The sequence below is a fragment of the Bacillus rossius genome, chromosome 3 (genome assembly GCF_032445375.1).
Source record: "Bacillus rossius redtenbacheri isolate Brsri chromosome 3, Brsri_v3, whole genome shotgun sequence".
In the NCBI taxonomy this organism is placed as follows: Eukaryota; Metazoa; Arthropoda; class Insecta; order Phasmatodea; family Bacillidae; genus Bacillus; species Bacillus rossius.
In genome coordinates, this window is record NC_086332.1 from 106940691 (window position 1) to 106958579 (window position 17889).

At 35.6% G+C, this 17889-nt stretch overlaps 1 protein-coding gene across 4 annotated transcripts in view; it reads left to right on the forward strand.

Annotated features, from left to right (window-relative positions):
* LOC134531116 (serine/threonine-protein phosphatase 2A 65 kDa regulatory subunit A alpha isoform) overlaps positions 1 to 17889 on the forward strand; it is a 141924-nt gene that overhangs the window by 99183 nt on the left and 24852 nt on the right. For all 4 annotated transcript variants that reach the window (XM_063366685.1, XM_063366683.1, XM_063366682.1 and 1 more), the window contains exon 9: positions 13904 to 14058. In XM_063366685.1, the coding sequence (XP_063222755.1) occupies positions 13904 to 14058 (155 nt within the window). The remainder of the gene's footprint in view (positions 1 to 13903; positions 14059 to 17889) is intronic.

The window sequence follows — 17889 nt, forward strand, 5'->3', positions numbered from 1 at the left end:
ACCGACAAGGCCGAAATGAGGCATTGCAATGCAGGCCGAGCATTATATAGATAATGGAATCTTTTCAATATTAGTAATCTCTTATTTTTCAGCTTTTTTCTATATTGCTTTATAAAGTCTAAATTACATACAGACCAGGTAAATAACTATAAACTGGCAGAACGTCTGTCAGGATCTGAAAGTGATCTAAATTATTTTCACACTTGATATTAAAATTAAGAAGACAATTACTAACTACACCCTGTGTTCATCGCAGGCAACGCCGGGTATTGCAGCTAGTTTACAATAAAACTAACTCAATAAGTTACATAAGCAAATTACACAAATAATACTTTTAGCATACATATTTAAACAATAAAATTACAGAAACATACCAATTCCTCGTGGACTATAATCAGTTGTTACTCTCAGTAGATCATCACGGGATGCCCAGGACCTTGAAGCTTGTCAGAAGGCTCAGCCACAGGTATGATCCTTACTGGCTCTCTGGAATGACGATATCTTGTACTATTTATTCCTGGAAGACTTGTACACTGTACTGAAGTCATCCACGAAATCTCCGTCTGAAGTAGCCCTGACGAATACTGTCGTCTATCGTTTGGTTGATGTTTGCAGTCTGTTGTGTGACACAATCTCTTCACCAGAAAATATACAAATTTTTCAAATTACAATCAAACCTCTATCTATCGTTATTCAGGGGACCAACAAAAAAATTCAGTAGATGCGGACATTCAATAGATGTGGACTTCACTCTAAGAATTTAAAAAAAATAATATTTCAACCCAAAATTAGTGTCAGATATATATCAGTTACTTGTCATTAAAGTTAAATCAGTTGAAAAATAAATAAAAATGGAAGTATTTTACTTAATTCAATTTACACTTGCAAAAAAAAACATACGCACAATAAATCTACATGGAAATTAAAGACTTTTTCAATATCCTGAAGTCTGAAATATGTTTACTCATGCTATCAAATGTAGAGCTGTACTGAAGAAGCCGATTTTGCCAATATTTAGTTGGATCGGCATTTCTGCCGACTTCCGATACGCTTGTAATTTTCGGCCGAAATTACTGAAAAACGAGAGAGACTGCCATAACTTCAAAATCCACGAGTACCCTTTTCACTTTTTGTAGTAGTACTACATTCTTTCAGATTGCATTATTTCTTCGCAACATGTGCCAAACGTACTTATAAAAATTTAACATCCTTTTTTTCAATAATGTTCTTTAATTTTAATATGTCATAAATAAATACATTACCGTCACGGTAAATATACATCTCGGTTGTTACGGTAACTAGTGCAAATGTGGTAGCTATCGTGCTTCTGTAGTAATTATGGTATCGACAAAGAATCTTTAGTTCTTTTTATGGTAATTATCTTAGGATAACAATTGGGTTTGTACTGTGGTTATGGTACATCATCCATATTTCTTCGTAAGTTGTTGTTCATTTGTCTTTTCTTCATATTTACGTGCTCCATTACTTTGCTGAAGATTTAAGGTGATTTTTACTACTGTATACTATCATTACTGTGTTTATGATGGTTTCTTTCTAAGAAATGGTTATTTCTGCAAAATCTTTATGGTTAAACGATCATCTATTATAATTTATAGTGACGGGACCACATATTTTGTACGATCAATGCGGACAAAACGATAATTCGAACATCGGTACAAGCGGACTTTTTAAACCTTAGTTGTATGGCAATTTTGCCGGGACCGTTGAAAGTATACGATAAACACGGACAATCGATACATGCGAGTTCGATAGATAGAGGTTTGACTGTATTTATCTGGACTTTGCTTCCACACTTCACATACAAGTCTGTACAGTAGAATACCGGTACAACGTACCTCATTATAATGTATATTTCACTTAAACATATTTTTTTTTTAAGTCCCGCCAAAAATCGTACCTTCACCATGCAAAACGGTTTCAGTTTAAAGTCTCATATTTTCACTATAACGTATAAATTCTACTAGTAGCGTGGTATTACTACACCAAAATTTACTTAAACTGATAAATAAATTTCCAGCTAATTGATTAATGTTGTAGAACAAACATACACAAATACCACCGCAACGTATTATCTAACCTCTAAACACTCAAAACAAAGTTACAAACAGTTGCGCGCACTACCATAGATTATACCGTACGTAGTATGCGACGTGAGCAACACACCACCATTCGATACATCGAAACACGGAAGTTTGAGAGAAGTATTAACAAAAGTGTTACGCTACGCTAATATACTGTTTGACGTCTGTGCCGGGATTGTTTATTGTTATTGTTGAGTTTATTTTCAGGTTACGTTATTTAGACAACGCATTGTATTTGTGCTGCAAAATGAGTGATCCTGGAGTTAAAAAGAAACGAAAGCAATTCACGCTTAAGGAAAAAGTGGAAATACTCAGAGAACTAGACAAGGGGAAAAAGCAAGTCGCAGTTGCGAAGACATATGGCATTGCGGCGACGACTGTAAGAGACTGGGCAAAGATTGAAAAGATGTATGAAGAATCTATGTTTGGTTGTGACCGCAAAAGGCTTCGTTCTGGCGATCATCAAGGTTTGGAAGATGCCTTGAACAAATGGTTGAGGGAAGTACGATCAAATAATGTTCCAGTAACTGGCCCAATGTTGCAAGCTAAAGCAAAACAGTTTGCATTGCTTATGGACATCAAAGACTTCCAAGCCAGTTCAGGGTGGTTGCACCGGTTCCGGGAACAACATGGTATATCATGGAAGGTTGTTTGTGGGGAGGACAAAGATGCAGACTCAGAAGCAGCAATCCAGTGGAAAGAAGAAAAGTTGGAAAGTATTTTTAAATCTTACTCAGTAGACAATATTTTCAATGCTGATGAAACTGCATTTTTTTACAAGCTTTTGCCGAACAGGACAATGACATATAGTGGTGAAAAATGCACTGGAGGGAAAAAAGCAAAGGAAAGGATATTTGTGTTGTTTTGTTGCAACGCCACAGGAACAAAAAAATTGAGGCCATTTATTATTGGTAAACACAAGTCTCCCAGGTGTTTCAAGGGAGTTTCTTGTCTTCCTGCTGATTATGCAAGCAACACCCGTGCATGGATGACAAGAGAACTGTTCTCAAACTGGCTCATGAAGAAAGAGGAAAGAAAAATTCTTTTGTTAGTAGACAACTGTGCAGCATACACTGTTGATCTTCGATTGGAAAACATAAAACTGATGTTCCTGCCACCGAACTGCACATCTCAGTTACGGCCCCTTGACAAAGGCATTATTCAGAATGCCAAAGTACATTTTCGAAAACATCTTTTTGAGAGGTTGCTCATCAACATTAGGTTGAAAGTACCCACCAACATCAATGTTCGTCAGGCAATTGAGATGATTACTGGTGGATGGTGGAATGTTCAGCCAGAAACTATTGCCAACTGCTGGACAAAGTCTGGCATTGTGAACTGTAACACTGATGAACTCACTGCAACTTCATCAGACCAGGATGCGAAGTATGGCAAGAAGTGTCAACCTCCATGCAGTGTGATGGCTGTTTCATTCACAGACTATGTCTCTGTGTATAATAAAACAGAAACAACACCAGTGTTGACTGACAGTGACATCGTTAGTGAAGTCATTCAATCACAGTCATCAAAAGTCGAATCAGATGATGATTCTGACTCTGAGGAGCCACCTTTGACAGCTACAGAAGCTATTCAGAGCTTAGAAAAACTGAACAAATTTATCTCTAAACACGAAAAGGTTCCAGAAGGGATCGGGAAATCTTTCTGTGAGATAGAACATTTTGTTCAACAGAGCATCATTCAAGCTTAAAAACAAACTGAAATAACAGATTTTTTTAAAAATAACTATACTTAAGTTATACATACACACCAATGTTTAAACTGAAGTCAGATGTTGGCCAAAAAATAATGTATCTTATAATGTGGTTTTTTTAATATTTTTTTTCTCTTTGTAAATATGATATGTATGTATGTTTCAGTACTAAGTACAATAACTTGAGGTCCCTGTAAGAACTTAGTACTGAGATTCTACTGTAGATTCTTTGAATGGTTTAATCAAATAAAGTAGAACTTAACAGTCTCTTTCTAGTCTGGAAACTACCAATGATTCTACTTGTAAATTCAAACTTTTCAACAAACAGTATATTCTTTCATCATTCTCACCCATATTTCACTAACATAATATTTTATTGACAATAAACCTTAAAGTCTCCACTTTTCGTACTATAATCTTGTAACAGTCTAGTAGTTTTAAATGTACCGTGTTTTATTGCATTTTCGTCGCACATTTTATACTAAAATCAAGTTTAGGAAGTAGGGGTGCAATTTTTATGAGGAAAACAATTTTTGGTAGATAAAGTTATTCATCAAAACAAAACCCATTCATGGAAAGTACGTTTATTTAAAAAGTAGAGCATAAAAGAGCACGCCAAAAAATTTAAATTAATAAGTCATGCAACAAAAATCTTTCTTGAACTTTAATTAGAAAATCATAATCTGTGACACGAATGCGAGCCTGAACTAACGCATAACTATCAACATAGTACACACCACGAAAAAGTGTGGACCATCAAATGTAGTTAACTCGGCACTCGACAGAGAGCGTGCGTTGCATGCAATCGGCGAGATATCCATATTCAACTACGTGTGTGTGCTCTATACGGTAAGCAACATAACCAAACATGAATGATGCCAACTAACGCTGGCTACATTTTTATAAGCGGTACACCGCAGCGGCACAGATGAACAAATAAAGGTTATAACGTTTAAAAACGTCTTTAAAAGAAAATTTACACCTCGGACAACTTTATATTTCCGTTAATTAAGTAAGTGGTAATGACCGAATAAATATTAGATTAATACTTTAAAATACATCGTTTTATATGGAAAAAATACCTACACAAAGAGCTCAGAATCTAATAGCGGGACCAAAAACATAATGCGACGATTATGCGAGAGTTTTTTTGACGTGACAACGTCTAATTAATCGATGAACGCCGGCTGCACGCACGAAAAAGTGTCTCGTTACACGCGTTGTTCTGTTGTACTGTGTCCCATTACGCTCATTGTTCCATTACGCTGTGTCCCATTACGCTCATTGTTCTGTTACGCTGTGTTCCGTTACGCTGTCGGCGAGTGCAGTAATAATAGGTTATGTTACAATTGACTAAAAATTATGGTGATAAATATAATTGATGATAGATATTTGATTACAGTTTATTTATATGAAAACGTGTTCATAATTATATTTAAACTTTATAGCTAAATGCCAGTTTTTAAACTTAATTACAAGTCATCCACACGTGAACTGTTTCGTCAACTGTTTATAAAGTGAAGTGAAAAAATGTGGTTTTCATTGCTTATTAGAACAACAATTTCGGCAATAAAGGTTAATTATTCTTGCGTTTTAAAAATCTGATTACTAGTATAATTTCAAGTATTTATTCTTTTATTATTAAAATAAAAATGATTCAATTTTATTCATAAAGTATGCAATCATTTCATCAATATTTTGTTATGACGTTGTCACGTTAAACTATCGTCCGTAAACCGACTTTACAGACAGCCAATTTTTTTCATCCAAATTTTGACGCCCTATAATATAGGTGTGACGATTATGGGATAAAAGAGGGACTACTATTGTAGTAATGTGAAATATTCGTATTGACCACTGTTAATGTTTATTTTGAAGGAAATATGTACTATGTTCAGTAGCTGATTTATTTAAGATGTAATACCTAGTAAAATTATAACCTAAAATTCCCAAAATCTCAGATAATTTATTTTCCCTATTAATGTGAAAAAAATTTTTTTTTCCCGAATTTCGGGATCTCGCACAGGCCTATAAACAAGGGTTTTTCTAAATAAACTAATTAAATATAAAAATGGAATTACAATATATTACAATGATAAAATATGAATACAAAACTAGGTCACTGTGACCTTGAACTGATCCCTTCTGAATGACAAAATATAATATTGATTCTTTCATAAAAGCTGGGGAGGGCAGGGTCTTGCAATGTTACAGACTTTTAGAATAAAGCTCAGTGAGGAGAGTAGAGAAAGTTGTCACTTCAACTTTGTAACATTTAATACATGGTTGCTACAGGACTAGAAAACCGGGAAAACCGGGAAATGTCAGAGAAATTAAAATGGTCAGGGAATTCGGGGAAATGTCAGGGAAAATTCTACGAATTCTGGAAATTTTAAAGTTGCTTATAATTCAAACAAAGCTTTGTTTTGATGCGCTCGTACCGCTACCGAACGACTCCGCTAAAAGGCTGCTGCTTAAGGGGATTGGTGCACCAGCATCGTATTAAAAAAAAACAATATATTTTTGTTAATGATTCAGCTGCTAGAGAAGATTTGAACCATTCTGGTGTAAAATTTAATTTTTAATTTTTTTTATTTTAATTAAGTTATTGCTGATTTTCGGGAATTTTTTTAATTCAAGCTTTATTAAAAAACTATAAAGAATTCAGTGGTAAAACTTTCGCAGATAAATTTTCAGACACGGGAGATATGACTGTGACCATTATTTTATCTGTAATCATTATTAATTTAACGTATTTACAATTTGAATTTTAATAACTGAGCTGCTACGAAATTGCGTGATATTCATTTGCGAATTTAATAACATTCGCGTTTTCATTTGTAATTCAAACGCCTACATATATGTCGGCTGAATGATTGACTTTATTTTAGTCTTTAGCTTATTGCAGTCGGACCTAAAGTAAAAACGTAGCTGTAGAAATTTGAGCCGCGTGCAAGCTCGGATACGAGGAATTATGGAGCGCGCTGGACAGTAGTGACACCTTGCGACAGTTTTCCAAACTTTTTGCAGCTCGTTCCCACTCTGCCACAGCTGTCTGCTGTTTACGAAGGGGAGACGGGATTTCGCGGGAAACTGATATGAAGGTCAACGTACTCATTTTCAGTAGATAAGAGAACGTGTTTGGTTTAGCTCGGCGTATAATTGAATGGTTATTCTCTGTTGTTATTTAGCACAGTGATTTAGCTAGATGTTTTTTGTTTCAAGCGTAAGATTTATTCAGGAATAAAATGCAGAAGAAACCTCCACCAAGCAGAGTACACAAAATAACAAAACTATCGAAAGCCATTAGAGCGCTTAGAAAAAAGAATAAAGAAAGATAAGAGATTATTTTATTATTAGATGAGGACCTAGATGTGTCTCAGGCTTATGCCTTTACACTCTACTCATGCAGGGTATTAACCATGCGCGTAAGAGCGCGTTGCCATTGACCTGTAGGATAGTCTCAACAATCCTCTACGGACTCGAAAAATGTCACCTGCTCATTGGCTACTTGACTTGTGATAACTGTTTGTTGTAATGCCTGTGATTCATCGTTGATTTGGATGAGGAGTTTTCAGTGATTCAGAGCCTCCCATTTAACTGTGGCCGAATTGAAGAAGCAGTACACATGTTACATGCTTGAATTCATAGCGAATGGAAACCACAAATATTTACTGATGTAGTGGTTGGTAAAAAAAAAATATATTATTTGTATTGCGTCCATCGCTTCGCGCCATGTTGGCTCCTATATTATATGGATTTACAAAATATAACGATTCATTTACGACACTTTAGATAAGGTGTGTAGGATTTTAAGAATTCACTTGAATTATTATTTAAGAACATATTTCAGGATAACTTGTGAAGACGCTCGTACAGACGGCACCGGTTGTGATGACTCATTGTTACCAGAGCAGGGGCCATCTCGTGTACACGAAGTGGCATGCGAAACCTCAACATAACTCGAAAATCAATAAGTGTTACATTGAAATGTGTCCACTACAAATTTTCAGGAATTATAATTTTGAAATCGAGTAGAAATATTCCTGCAATTAGCATTAAGTATATTTTAATAGACATTGAAAGCGAATCATTAAGTAGCTTCAAAATCCAAATACCAGAATACAGATAGTCTGTAACAATACAGACCTCACCGGCTAGATATGGTCCAGATTGTTAATACTAACACATTTGAAAAAACTGACTAGTTACTGAATATGTTGAAATTTTGTAAACCTGTTACTTTAGATGATTGGTGATGTAATAATGTCTCTTGGAAACTACATAAGATTTTAACTGCTTTTATTTCTCCATAAATTCGCAAATCACCATGGCGGCCATTTTACGATCACGATTTAGTTCTTAAATTTTAAATTAGTTTATTTGTTGAGAGCCTGGTACAATGTGTCTGACCACTAAAGCGATCCGAGCCGCGTAGTGTATACTACTGCGAGGTTGCCGAAGTAGGCTCGGGTCGGGACGAATTTCGCTGTGAAGAAACAAAGGTTTTTAATACATGAATAATTATCCCAAAGCCGAAAATTTGTACAGTAGTAGAATGAACATTTCTTAGTAACACGTCAAAAGTTTAAGTACTGCCGCAAACCTTGTGCGTCACACCAAAAACGAGCAGTTAAGTCCAAAATGACAATTTTTTGCAACGATCCTCAATAATGGATATTGCAAATGCAGTTTATGGAGTAGACCGTCAGTATGGAACCCAAAATAATCTAGAAACATTGCCCCATCTGAGGATAGTGATAAAAAGCACAAAGTTTAAACATGTTTGTATAAAATAGACCTTTTATATCATTAAAGTTAACGAATTCACTTTCATTCAATTTTAAGGAAATATAAATACATCTTACATAAACTTAAAGAGCCCAACGTGGAAATCGCTTAGAGTAAACGTTGTTGCATATTTATTCATCTTTAAATTGGTATATTTTTTAAGTGTCTCATACAATTAGTCTGACCACTAAAGCGATCCGAGCCGCGTAGTGTATACTACTGCGAGGTTGTCGAAGTAGGCTCGGGTCGGGACGAATTTCGCTGTTAAGAAACAAAAATTTTTAATACATGGAAAATTATCCCAAAGCAAAAATTTTGTACAGTAGTAGAATGAACATTTCTTAGTAACACGTCAAAAGTTTACCGATGAAACCTTGTGATCACACCAATAATGAGCAGTTGAGTCCTTAATGATAATTTATACAATGATCCACAAAAATGTTTCGTAAATTTAATAACTTTAATACTTTAAGCCGGTTCTCATTATGGCACCAAAGTAATATAAAATAATGTCCTACATGGTAACTGTGATAAACACCTCAAAGTTTAAACGTCCTATTATTAAATTGGTAATTTTAATCATAAAAGGTAAGAAATATATATATTTTTTATAGAAATTTGACTACATGTTACTTAAATTTGTTGAGCGTAGCATCAAAATCACTTCATAAATATTGTCTGTGTTTTTTTTTGTAAAGTTTAAATGTGTATATTTTGAGTGTCTGGTACAATAGTCTGACCACTGATGTATTTCAAGCTGCGTAGTGTGTGTGCAGCAGTGTTAAAGTCGCTCGTGCTGGGATGTTTTTTGCTCCAGAAAACTAAGGTTTTTAATGTATGGTAATTCCAGACTGAATTTTACTCTGAAAGAATAAAAGTTTCCTAACTGCAAGTGATTTTTGCTGCAAACGTAGATAAAAATCTTCCAGGATGCGATTTGCTTAGGTAAAAATATTAGTATGATCGACTCTTTAATTTCTAAATTATAAATAAATAACAATAGAACTTCCCGGAAAGTTGTGATAAACTGACGATATTGCGCGAGTAGCAGACCCGTACGTGACTACAGAGAAAGGCTATTTTCCTTGACCGTTATGATTTCTGGGACGAACACCCTCTCACAGCTGGGGTCATAAAATACGGTCAAACTCTTGCAAAAACATCCACCACCGCTCTTTGCCACTAGCAATTCAACGAAGTAAGCTAGGCGCAGCACTCCAATGAATTAACTTAGAAAAAAATTACTAAATATGTAATCCTATCAATACATTTTACAACACAACTTATGTTTTATTTATTTTCTGGAAAAAAATAATATCATACGAATTATGTTATAAAAGTGACAAAACTCAATAAGCACATTTACGGTGTATCGTTTTCTTCAACTGTTATGTAGTAAACTAATTTCATACAATTAAATATATATATTTTATAATATAGGCTACATAAAAATTTTGCACAGATCTGATCTAAAATAATATACTTAATGTATTAGAAATAAAAAATAATTATATTTTTTGGTATTAAAATAATTTTTAATAATAAAATTTTTGTAACAAAATACGAACACACGTATATAAAACCAGAGGTCCTCTAGAATTTTGATTTACAAGTTCCAAGCAGAAATTGTTTATTGTTAATTTTATTGTATCAAAAATCATTCATATAAGAAAAAAGAATATAAATATCTAAATAGATGTAACATGAATACACCCTATCATATGCATTAAATATATTTTAAGTAATCCCTAAATAAGACCAAGTTTATTGAGTGTCGCAATACGCAGCGTGTTTCAAAGCCCGCCGGCCGTGAAAGATCAGTACGGCCGCAGTACACTGCAACGCTCGGGCAGCTTTAATGAGGCAACTAATTCTGCTAGACTCTTTATAAATATACTATCTTAAAGCTAAAAGTATAATTAAAAACATTTATTGAGACATTTTTTCGCATTGGGCTCTTCAAATCGGTGTAAATCGTATTTTTATCTGGGTGGCAAATATAAAAAAAATATATATGTCGTGAATTAATCGCTTTATATCATATCTGAAATATTAAAAAAAAAAATTCTTTCTAACATTAATGGGTGTATTACAGTTTCTAGATTATTTTGGTAAGTTTACGGACAGTCAAAATTAAAAACTGTATAAATGGGTAGCATTTTAATGGACTGATGCAAGTTGCTGTCACCTAGGACTTAAATGCAAATTTTCGATGATAACGCACAAGGTCTACAGCGGTAAACTTTCGGTATGTTATTAAGCATAGTCAACTCTACCACAGTACAAAAATTCAGCTTTGAACAAATTTTTCAAAGGTTGTCTTGGTTTCCTGGAGTAACACGAAAGTCTATGCGGGGAAGGGCGGCTACCTGATCCGAGAATGAAGGATAGTGTGAGATGGGAAGCGAAGATAAGAGCTGGTTGGGTGTCCGTGTTGGAGAGAGAGAGAGAGAGAGAGAAAGGCGATATTGTGGAAGACCTTCGAAAGATTCCAGCTAGATGGCAGGCCTCAGAGCTGCAATCTTCGACAACCTCCCCCCACGGAAGCTCTCTCGCCACTAACTTGCCAAATCTCACCCGCTAGCTTATATACGTGCTGGCTGGCCGTGCAGTAGTAATAAACAAGCATTTATAAAACACTTAAGCTCATTTCCAACAAATTCTGACGAATGACTGTTTTTTGTCCTGCACCAATCCCCTTAAGGCTCACGGCAACTGCAACGTTTTTTTACTTGGTCTACGATTGTCCGTTGCAATAGGCTGTTACAACCACCCACCATAACTTCTGGCCAATCCAGGCACTCGTTTGTTCACTAGCGAACCCGGCCTTCATTTGTTCGTGTTTTGATCCTTTTTAATTTGCCCTTGAGACTTTGTGTTTTGTTCAGTTCCATGCAGTGAACTACAGAACGGGCATGGCGTCGTTTATCTTTTGAAGGCTATTTTCACGTGGAATAAGATGAGTACAAAGCTTATTACGTGAATTTAAAGGCGTTGTTTCAGGTGAAGTTAGTTTTTGATGTGATCATAAGAAAATAAAGTGCATTTTGATAAAGAAGCAATACCAATTCTCATTTTGAAAACTACCAAGCTGATACGAAAACACGTGGCTTTTGTGTGCGGTTATGTTTTTGCATTTTTTCTAACTATTTTTTTAAATTCCTTTTTTTTTCAACCGTTATAATCCGTGAGTTCTGTTGCGTGACGCTTACATTGTGTATAAAAAAATATGCATAACTGAACAGGTTTTTCCCCAGAATCGTTAGTTAACATTGTAAGAATGTAAGAGTATTGCATGTTGTAATGCTGCTATTGTAATTCTCTAAGTAGGCCCGTTATATTGCTAGGTGTGAATTTGGAATTTCTTATCTCCGCCGGGTTTAATGAAAAGAGGAAGTTAAAGAGCATAGAATAAAAGTATTTTCGGAATTTTTAAATTTTTTTTAACAAATATTGCCGAACTATGAAAATTAAAAAATTCGATATCTCCTAAAGTATTTGGAATTTCTTATCTCCGCCGATTGTTTTGAAAAGAGGAAGTGAAAGAGCATATAATAAAAGTATTTTCGGATTTTTAGAATTTTTTTCGCATATACCGCTACTCTACATATTTACCTTAATGTGTACTCTTTTTTAGCTTAGAGATGTCGAAGAAAACTACTTTTAAGGAGAATTGGCTCAAGGAGTCACAGTTTCAGCACATCAAACCCTCTGCTAGAAACATAAATTCTGCGTACTGCACTTTGTGCTACAAAAGTATTTAACTCAACAACATGGGCCGAAGAGCTCTCACCAGCCATGTCGAAGGAAAAAAACACATTCGCAATTCTGCCGTCAAAATAACACAAAAAAACCTTATTTTACCTCATGTTGAAATTTTTATATTACATTTAATCATATGCACGTTAATATTTATGGTATGTACTTCATAAGAAAGTCAGGGAATTTTTCTCTTAAATTTCTGGAAAACAGGGAAAAGTCAGGGAATTCTAAGATTCTATTTCTGTAGCAACCATGTAATAGTAATATTTATAATACCTCCAAAAAAACAAGTACAATAGATACTAGTTATACATTCTCACTTTAGTTGTCCATCCCTTAAATTGAAAGTATATTGTTACGATTTCCTTGCGGGTTCGTAAGGATAGCCCAATTAATAGATTTTATTCCACACACAGTTTTATTTATTACCACTACTTGTCACTTACAATTAATCTTCTAAGATGGCAGATAATTAATTACATGTAAAGAAATGTCAATTCCCCAGTCACTCGTTTCACACACCTCGCTGGGCCGCACTTCCGGCGCAACTCTCGCCGCAGCACCCCTCGTGGGTCTCCGCCGCGGGACTCCGTCGCCGCACTTCGCCGCCGCCGTCACACCCTTCGCCGAGATCCCACTCGACGACTCGCTCGCCACTTCACTCGGGACTCCGCCGCGCCCGCGAATCTATCGCCCGGAAACTCCCGACTCCACTGATCTCACTCACTCCCTGCCCTGGAACCTTCGTCCAAGGACTTCGCCCGGAAACTCCCGACTCCACTGATCTCACTCACTCCCTGCCCTGGAACCTTCGTCCAAGGACTTCGCCACTCTGCCGCACCCGCGGCACTATCGCCCGGAAACTCCGCCGCGGGAGAACTCCCCACTCCGACTCTCTCTCTCACTGACTCAACCTCCTTATATAGCCCTTGGGTTCCTGTCCAGAACAATCGGGCATGTCTCCGAGATATCTCGTGACCTTCGCCGTCGAAATGCCCAGAAACGCGTCGTGAGTCCTCGAAGGACGCGGTGGCTGCTCTAAGAACGCCGATAAAGGCGTCTGAGTCCTTTTATTCCGCAGTGCGGCCTCTTTTAAGTAACCCGATCTGAGGCAGGTGCGCGCTGCGACGGTCAGGATGTAGCGAGATAGTATGACACGAGATACCAGGGAGAGGATGCGGGTGGAAGGGGGCGCAGACAGGCCGAACGAGCGCGGCGACGCCAGCACTGCAGCCAAGCGCGATCGTAACAATATTATAAAATACAAATCACTGAGTGAATTTGATTGACATTGTACCCTTAAGAAATACGAGGACCAGGCATGTTAAGCATTACGTAAGTCAAAGTTAAAACCAAAATGACTATCGCTAATCCTTTCTCGAACATTTATAACTTATATATTAAGTTGTAAACATTGGTTTCTGCACTATTTTGTATTATCAATCACATCTTGGATGGAAATAATTAATTGTGGTTTGTTGATTCCCCTTGGAATGAATGAAACTTTTTGAAACAAGGATGGTCGTGATGTGTGCAGTGTACGCCATTCGGGAAGCAGCAACCATGAATCTGAAGAAGCTGGTGGAGAAGTTTGGTGCAGACTGGGCCCAGAGCACAGTCATACCCAAGGTGCTGGAAATGTCCCGCGACCAGAACTACCTGCACCGCATGACCTGCCTCTTCTGCATCAACGTGAGTTTTTAACCACCTGTCTTTTGTATTATTCATGTTATTTTTTAAGTTTAATGACTTCCGACATATTTACTAAATGACCTAAAATAACTCATTCTAAGAAAAGCGTGAACTGCAAATGCACATGTATTTTAGTTTATAAACGGAACATGACCTTTTTTTATTTTGTGATGTGGAGAATATAACGGTTCGTTATATGAAATAAAAAGATTTTCTTTCTTTTTCATTCCGTAGTTTTATTGTCCGAAAGACGAAACAACCGCATCCAATCACTTTCAATGTTTTGCTCACTCATTCAACACGTATATCCGCCTGTCGAGAATTGCTTTTTGCTCGGGCGATGAGAATTAATGAAAAATAACGTAGGTTAAGTCCTTCAGTAATATTTTACTGTAAGCACACAAAATCAGTGCGGCCTCAAACAGGGCCGCACCCAGCGAAACAGAATTTCGCCATGAGCCAAACACCGACGTTGGTAGCCGCAATTTATAATTAAAAAATGTCCAAAAAGTTCCAAAACAACAAATGATTAAATTCCTATCTTTGTCATGGCTCTAGCTACCGATGTTAAATTTATCCTTTCCACAATTACTACATGTTTCGTGCGAAGCCACCGAACGCGCCCTCCTCATGCAGCAATCTACAGACAACTGGTGAGATCATGGCACTGTCCTTCACGCAGGGAGGGCAGTCACATAACCTCACCGACCAATCACATACACGCTTCATTCGCACTAACAATTACAAGCCAGTCAGAACACAGAACATATACACTGAAAACCATTTTCATACATGGAAACAGGGACTTCCCATTCTCCGTCTCTTTCCAACACCGTGAGACAGCAGTTATCACTCAATTCCCACGCAGTGACGAAATATCGTTTCTGTCTCTCTCTTGGTGGGGAATCACCGTTTCTATCTCACTCGCACTCATAGGTCTCATCTACCTGCCTCTTTCTAATACATCCCACACCAAGTCCATTGTTATAGAAACATTAAGTAACAGCAATCATAATACAAATTATTTGACAAAATTAAACTTATTTAGAAAAACCTGAAAAAGTAGGCCAAAACAGGCAAAATTCCAGTACGACGACTTATTTGTGAACAATTACATAAAAAATAGTAATGATTTAAAATGTTTGTTAAAATACAAAGTTCCCTCTTCGAAAACACACAGCAAGTGCAAATCTCAACCCTAAAATACATAAAAACTGTAAAATATTTTTAGCGAGACTTTTTTAAGAAATATTTACATGCATGAAAACAGTTTAAAAGAAAAATATTTAGCTAGGAGGGCAGGGGTTTGCGTTACAAGACATGTTTTAACTACGAAAAAGTTTTTAAAAATGAATAAAAATAATAATAACCAAATAATATGTGACTTCACATTACGTAAATTACTTTCACTTTACTGTTCCCGTGCAAAGCAACCACATGAAATGAATTTCTGTATAAATGTTTGGCACCGTGAATTTTTGCCGCTTCATGCATCGAGATGATTTTGTGATTCCTATTCTTGAATTGTAAACATGTACAAAGTCTCGCAATTTTGCACATTTCAAATTCATTTTTTTAAACTTTGTATTTTGTGAATCAATATATTTCAAAGTTACCTATTTTTGAATAATCTTATTTTATATAATTATGTATTCAATATTCAAATTTTCCAACTTCCATTATTAAATTCATGTTTCAATAAGTAACTAACGGGTTGTTAACAAACAAACGAAAACACGCTAAAAATAAGTGTTAAAAAAAGAAAGGTTATAAACTAAAATACATGTACATTTGCAGTGCATGCTTTTCTTAGAATGAATTATTTTGGGTAATTTATTAAATATATAAAAATATTTTAACCAAAATGTGTTTTCTCTTGTATCGGTTCGGAGCAACGACCTAGAGATATATAGACTGCTTATCACACTGCTTTCAGCGCCAATTGCTGCTGTCGACGGCATACTGGGGAACTACAATCCGAGCGAGAGAGACAGAGAGCTGTTTTGACAGAATGGTGGGCAAAACATTGCTGTAAAAGCATTGGTTCTTATGGGAGAAAGATGCAAGTTGCTAGTAAATTCCCTAAAAATGTAGGTTTTTCGCAATTTTACAGTTTTTGCGGGTAATACTTAAAGATGGAACGAGTGAAATATAATTTTAAATACAGTTATATTGTAGTGTGATGTGTAAATACGACATTAAATGCGCTAGAAAATAGCTAACCCTTCTTCGACCCAACGCTTGTGACCAATATGTAGATCAGTTATTGAACCTATTATATATGTATTTCGGGTAGGTAATTTGATACAGTACATGGAATTTATCTCATCACTAAGTACTATTAATTAAAAATAATCGACTGCAATTGAATAATGACCACTTTTAAATGATTTGTGTGGGTTTGTTATTGTAGTCGTATTCGTTCATTACGAGTTTCAGTTGTGTCTTTACTGTTATAATATTTCAGATTCAATGCAGTTTTTTAAACAGGATAATCTAAATTACGTAGCAAGATAAAACAAACCTATTGCTAGGATAGATTTTAAGAGGAAATCATTGGACGAATGCAAACCTAGACTGTGTGTTGATGTTTTAAATACAAATAAAATTGTCATCACAAACTGCTCTACCTCATGATAATATTATGTACAATTATAACAGTGTGTCGTCCAATTTTTTTTTTTTAATCTTGAAAGTAGTGGCTTTAGAAAATAAAGTGCATACGTAATAGCTGAAGTAAAAACTTGTGTCAGCCACATTAATACTTATAATCTGGGTTACATTTTTTTTTTAAAAAAATGTAATTTATTTATCACTTTAAAACCTTTCAGTTTTGTTATTATTTGCCATTTCCCCAGGAGCCTCTACTTTCTAAATTTACTGTATTGTCTTCAGGTGCTCTCGCCCCAGACCCTTCTCTATATAGAATTTTAAGTAACATATTTATACTTACCCATTTTTCGAGAAAATTAGCATTTATAGCAGTAAAAAAATAAACATTTTTGACTCTCCACCTTGAAAAGCCAACCCTAAAAATAAGGCTCTATGCACATAAATTGCTGAACCAGTAATACTGGAGATTAGCAGATTTTAGAAAATAATTGTTAAGTAAATGATTGGTTGGATCAGCTACCTTAATAATGCATAATATCTTGTTGAAATGGTAATTAAAGTATGATTAACTTTGCTTACCTAACCTCTCAATCTTTTCACTTAATATGGCTGACATAACCGAACCTACTATGCACACAATTTCAGAGTATTTTTAATGTACCTAACCTAACCAATTAAGGTATCACAATTCCCTCCCAGAGAATGGGTAAAAAGATTAATACACAAATATATATATATTTTATTCAAGACAAAAAAAAATTGCTTTCCTTCAAACCTATCCTGCCTTTATGTACAAAAATCCACCGAATATACTTAAATCAAAGACGTTCAATTTACACGAGGGAAAAAATTACCGGTTCATACTATCTTAGCTGGTGACTTATCGAAACTCGTGTGTCTGGAGAAACTATGAACCTTGTCTCAAGCCTACAGTGCTCAATGTATTTAGCCTACTCATTGTTTTACGCGGTGTTTCCCCCAATAGGCCTATTATAACCTTTCACATTCATTATTTGCCTATTTTCCAGGAAAACCTACTTTGAAAAATAACTATTATCTTTAATTGGTTATTGCGTAAACTCTTGTAGAAATAGTAATTTACGTGTAATGTTGCTCACCTTACCTACAAAACATTTTTTTTTAAATTTTAATTATGTAATATACACATTTCTGTGAAGCTGCTCATTTCTGTAATTACTTTTAAAATTATTAGATGTG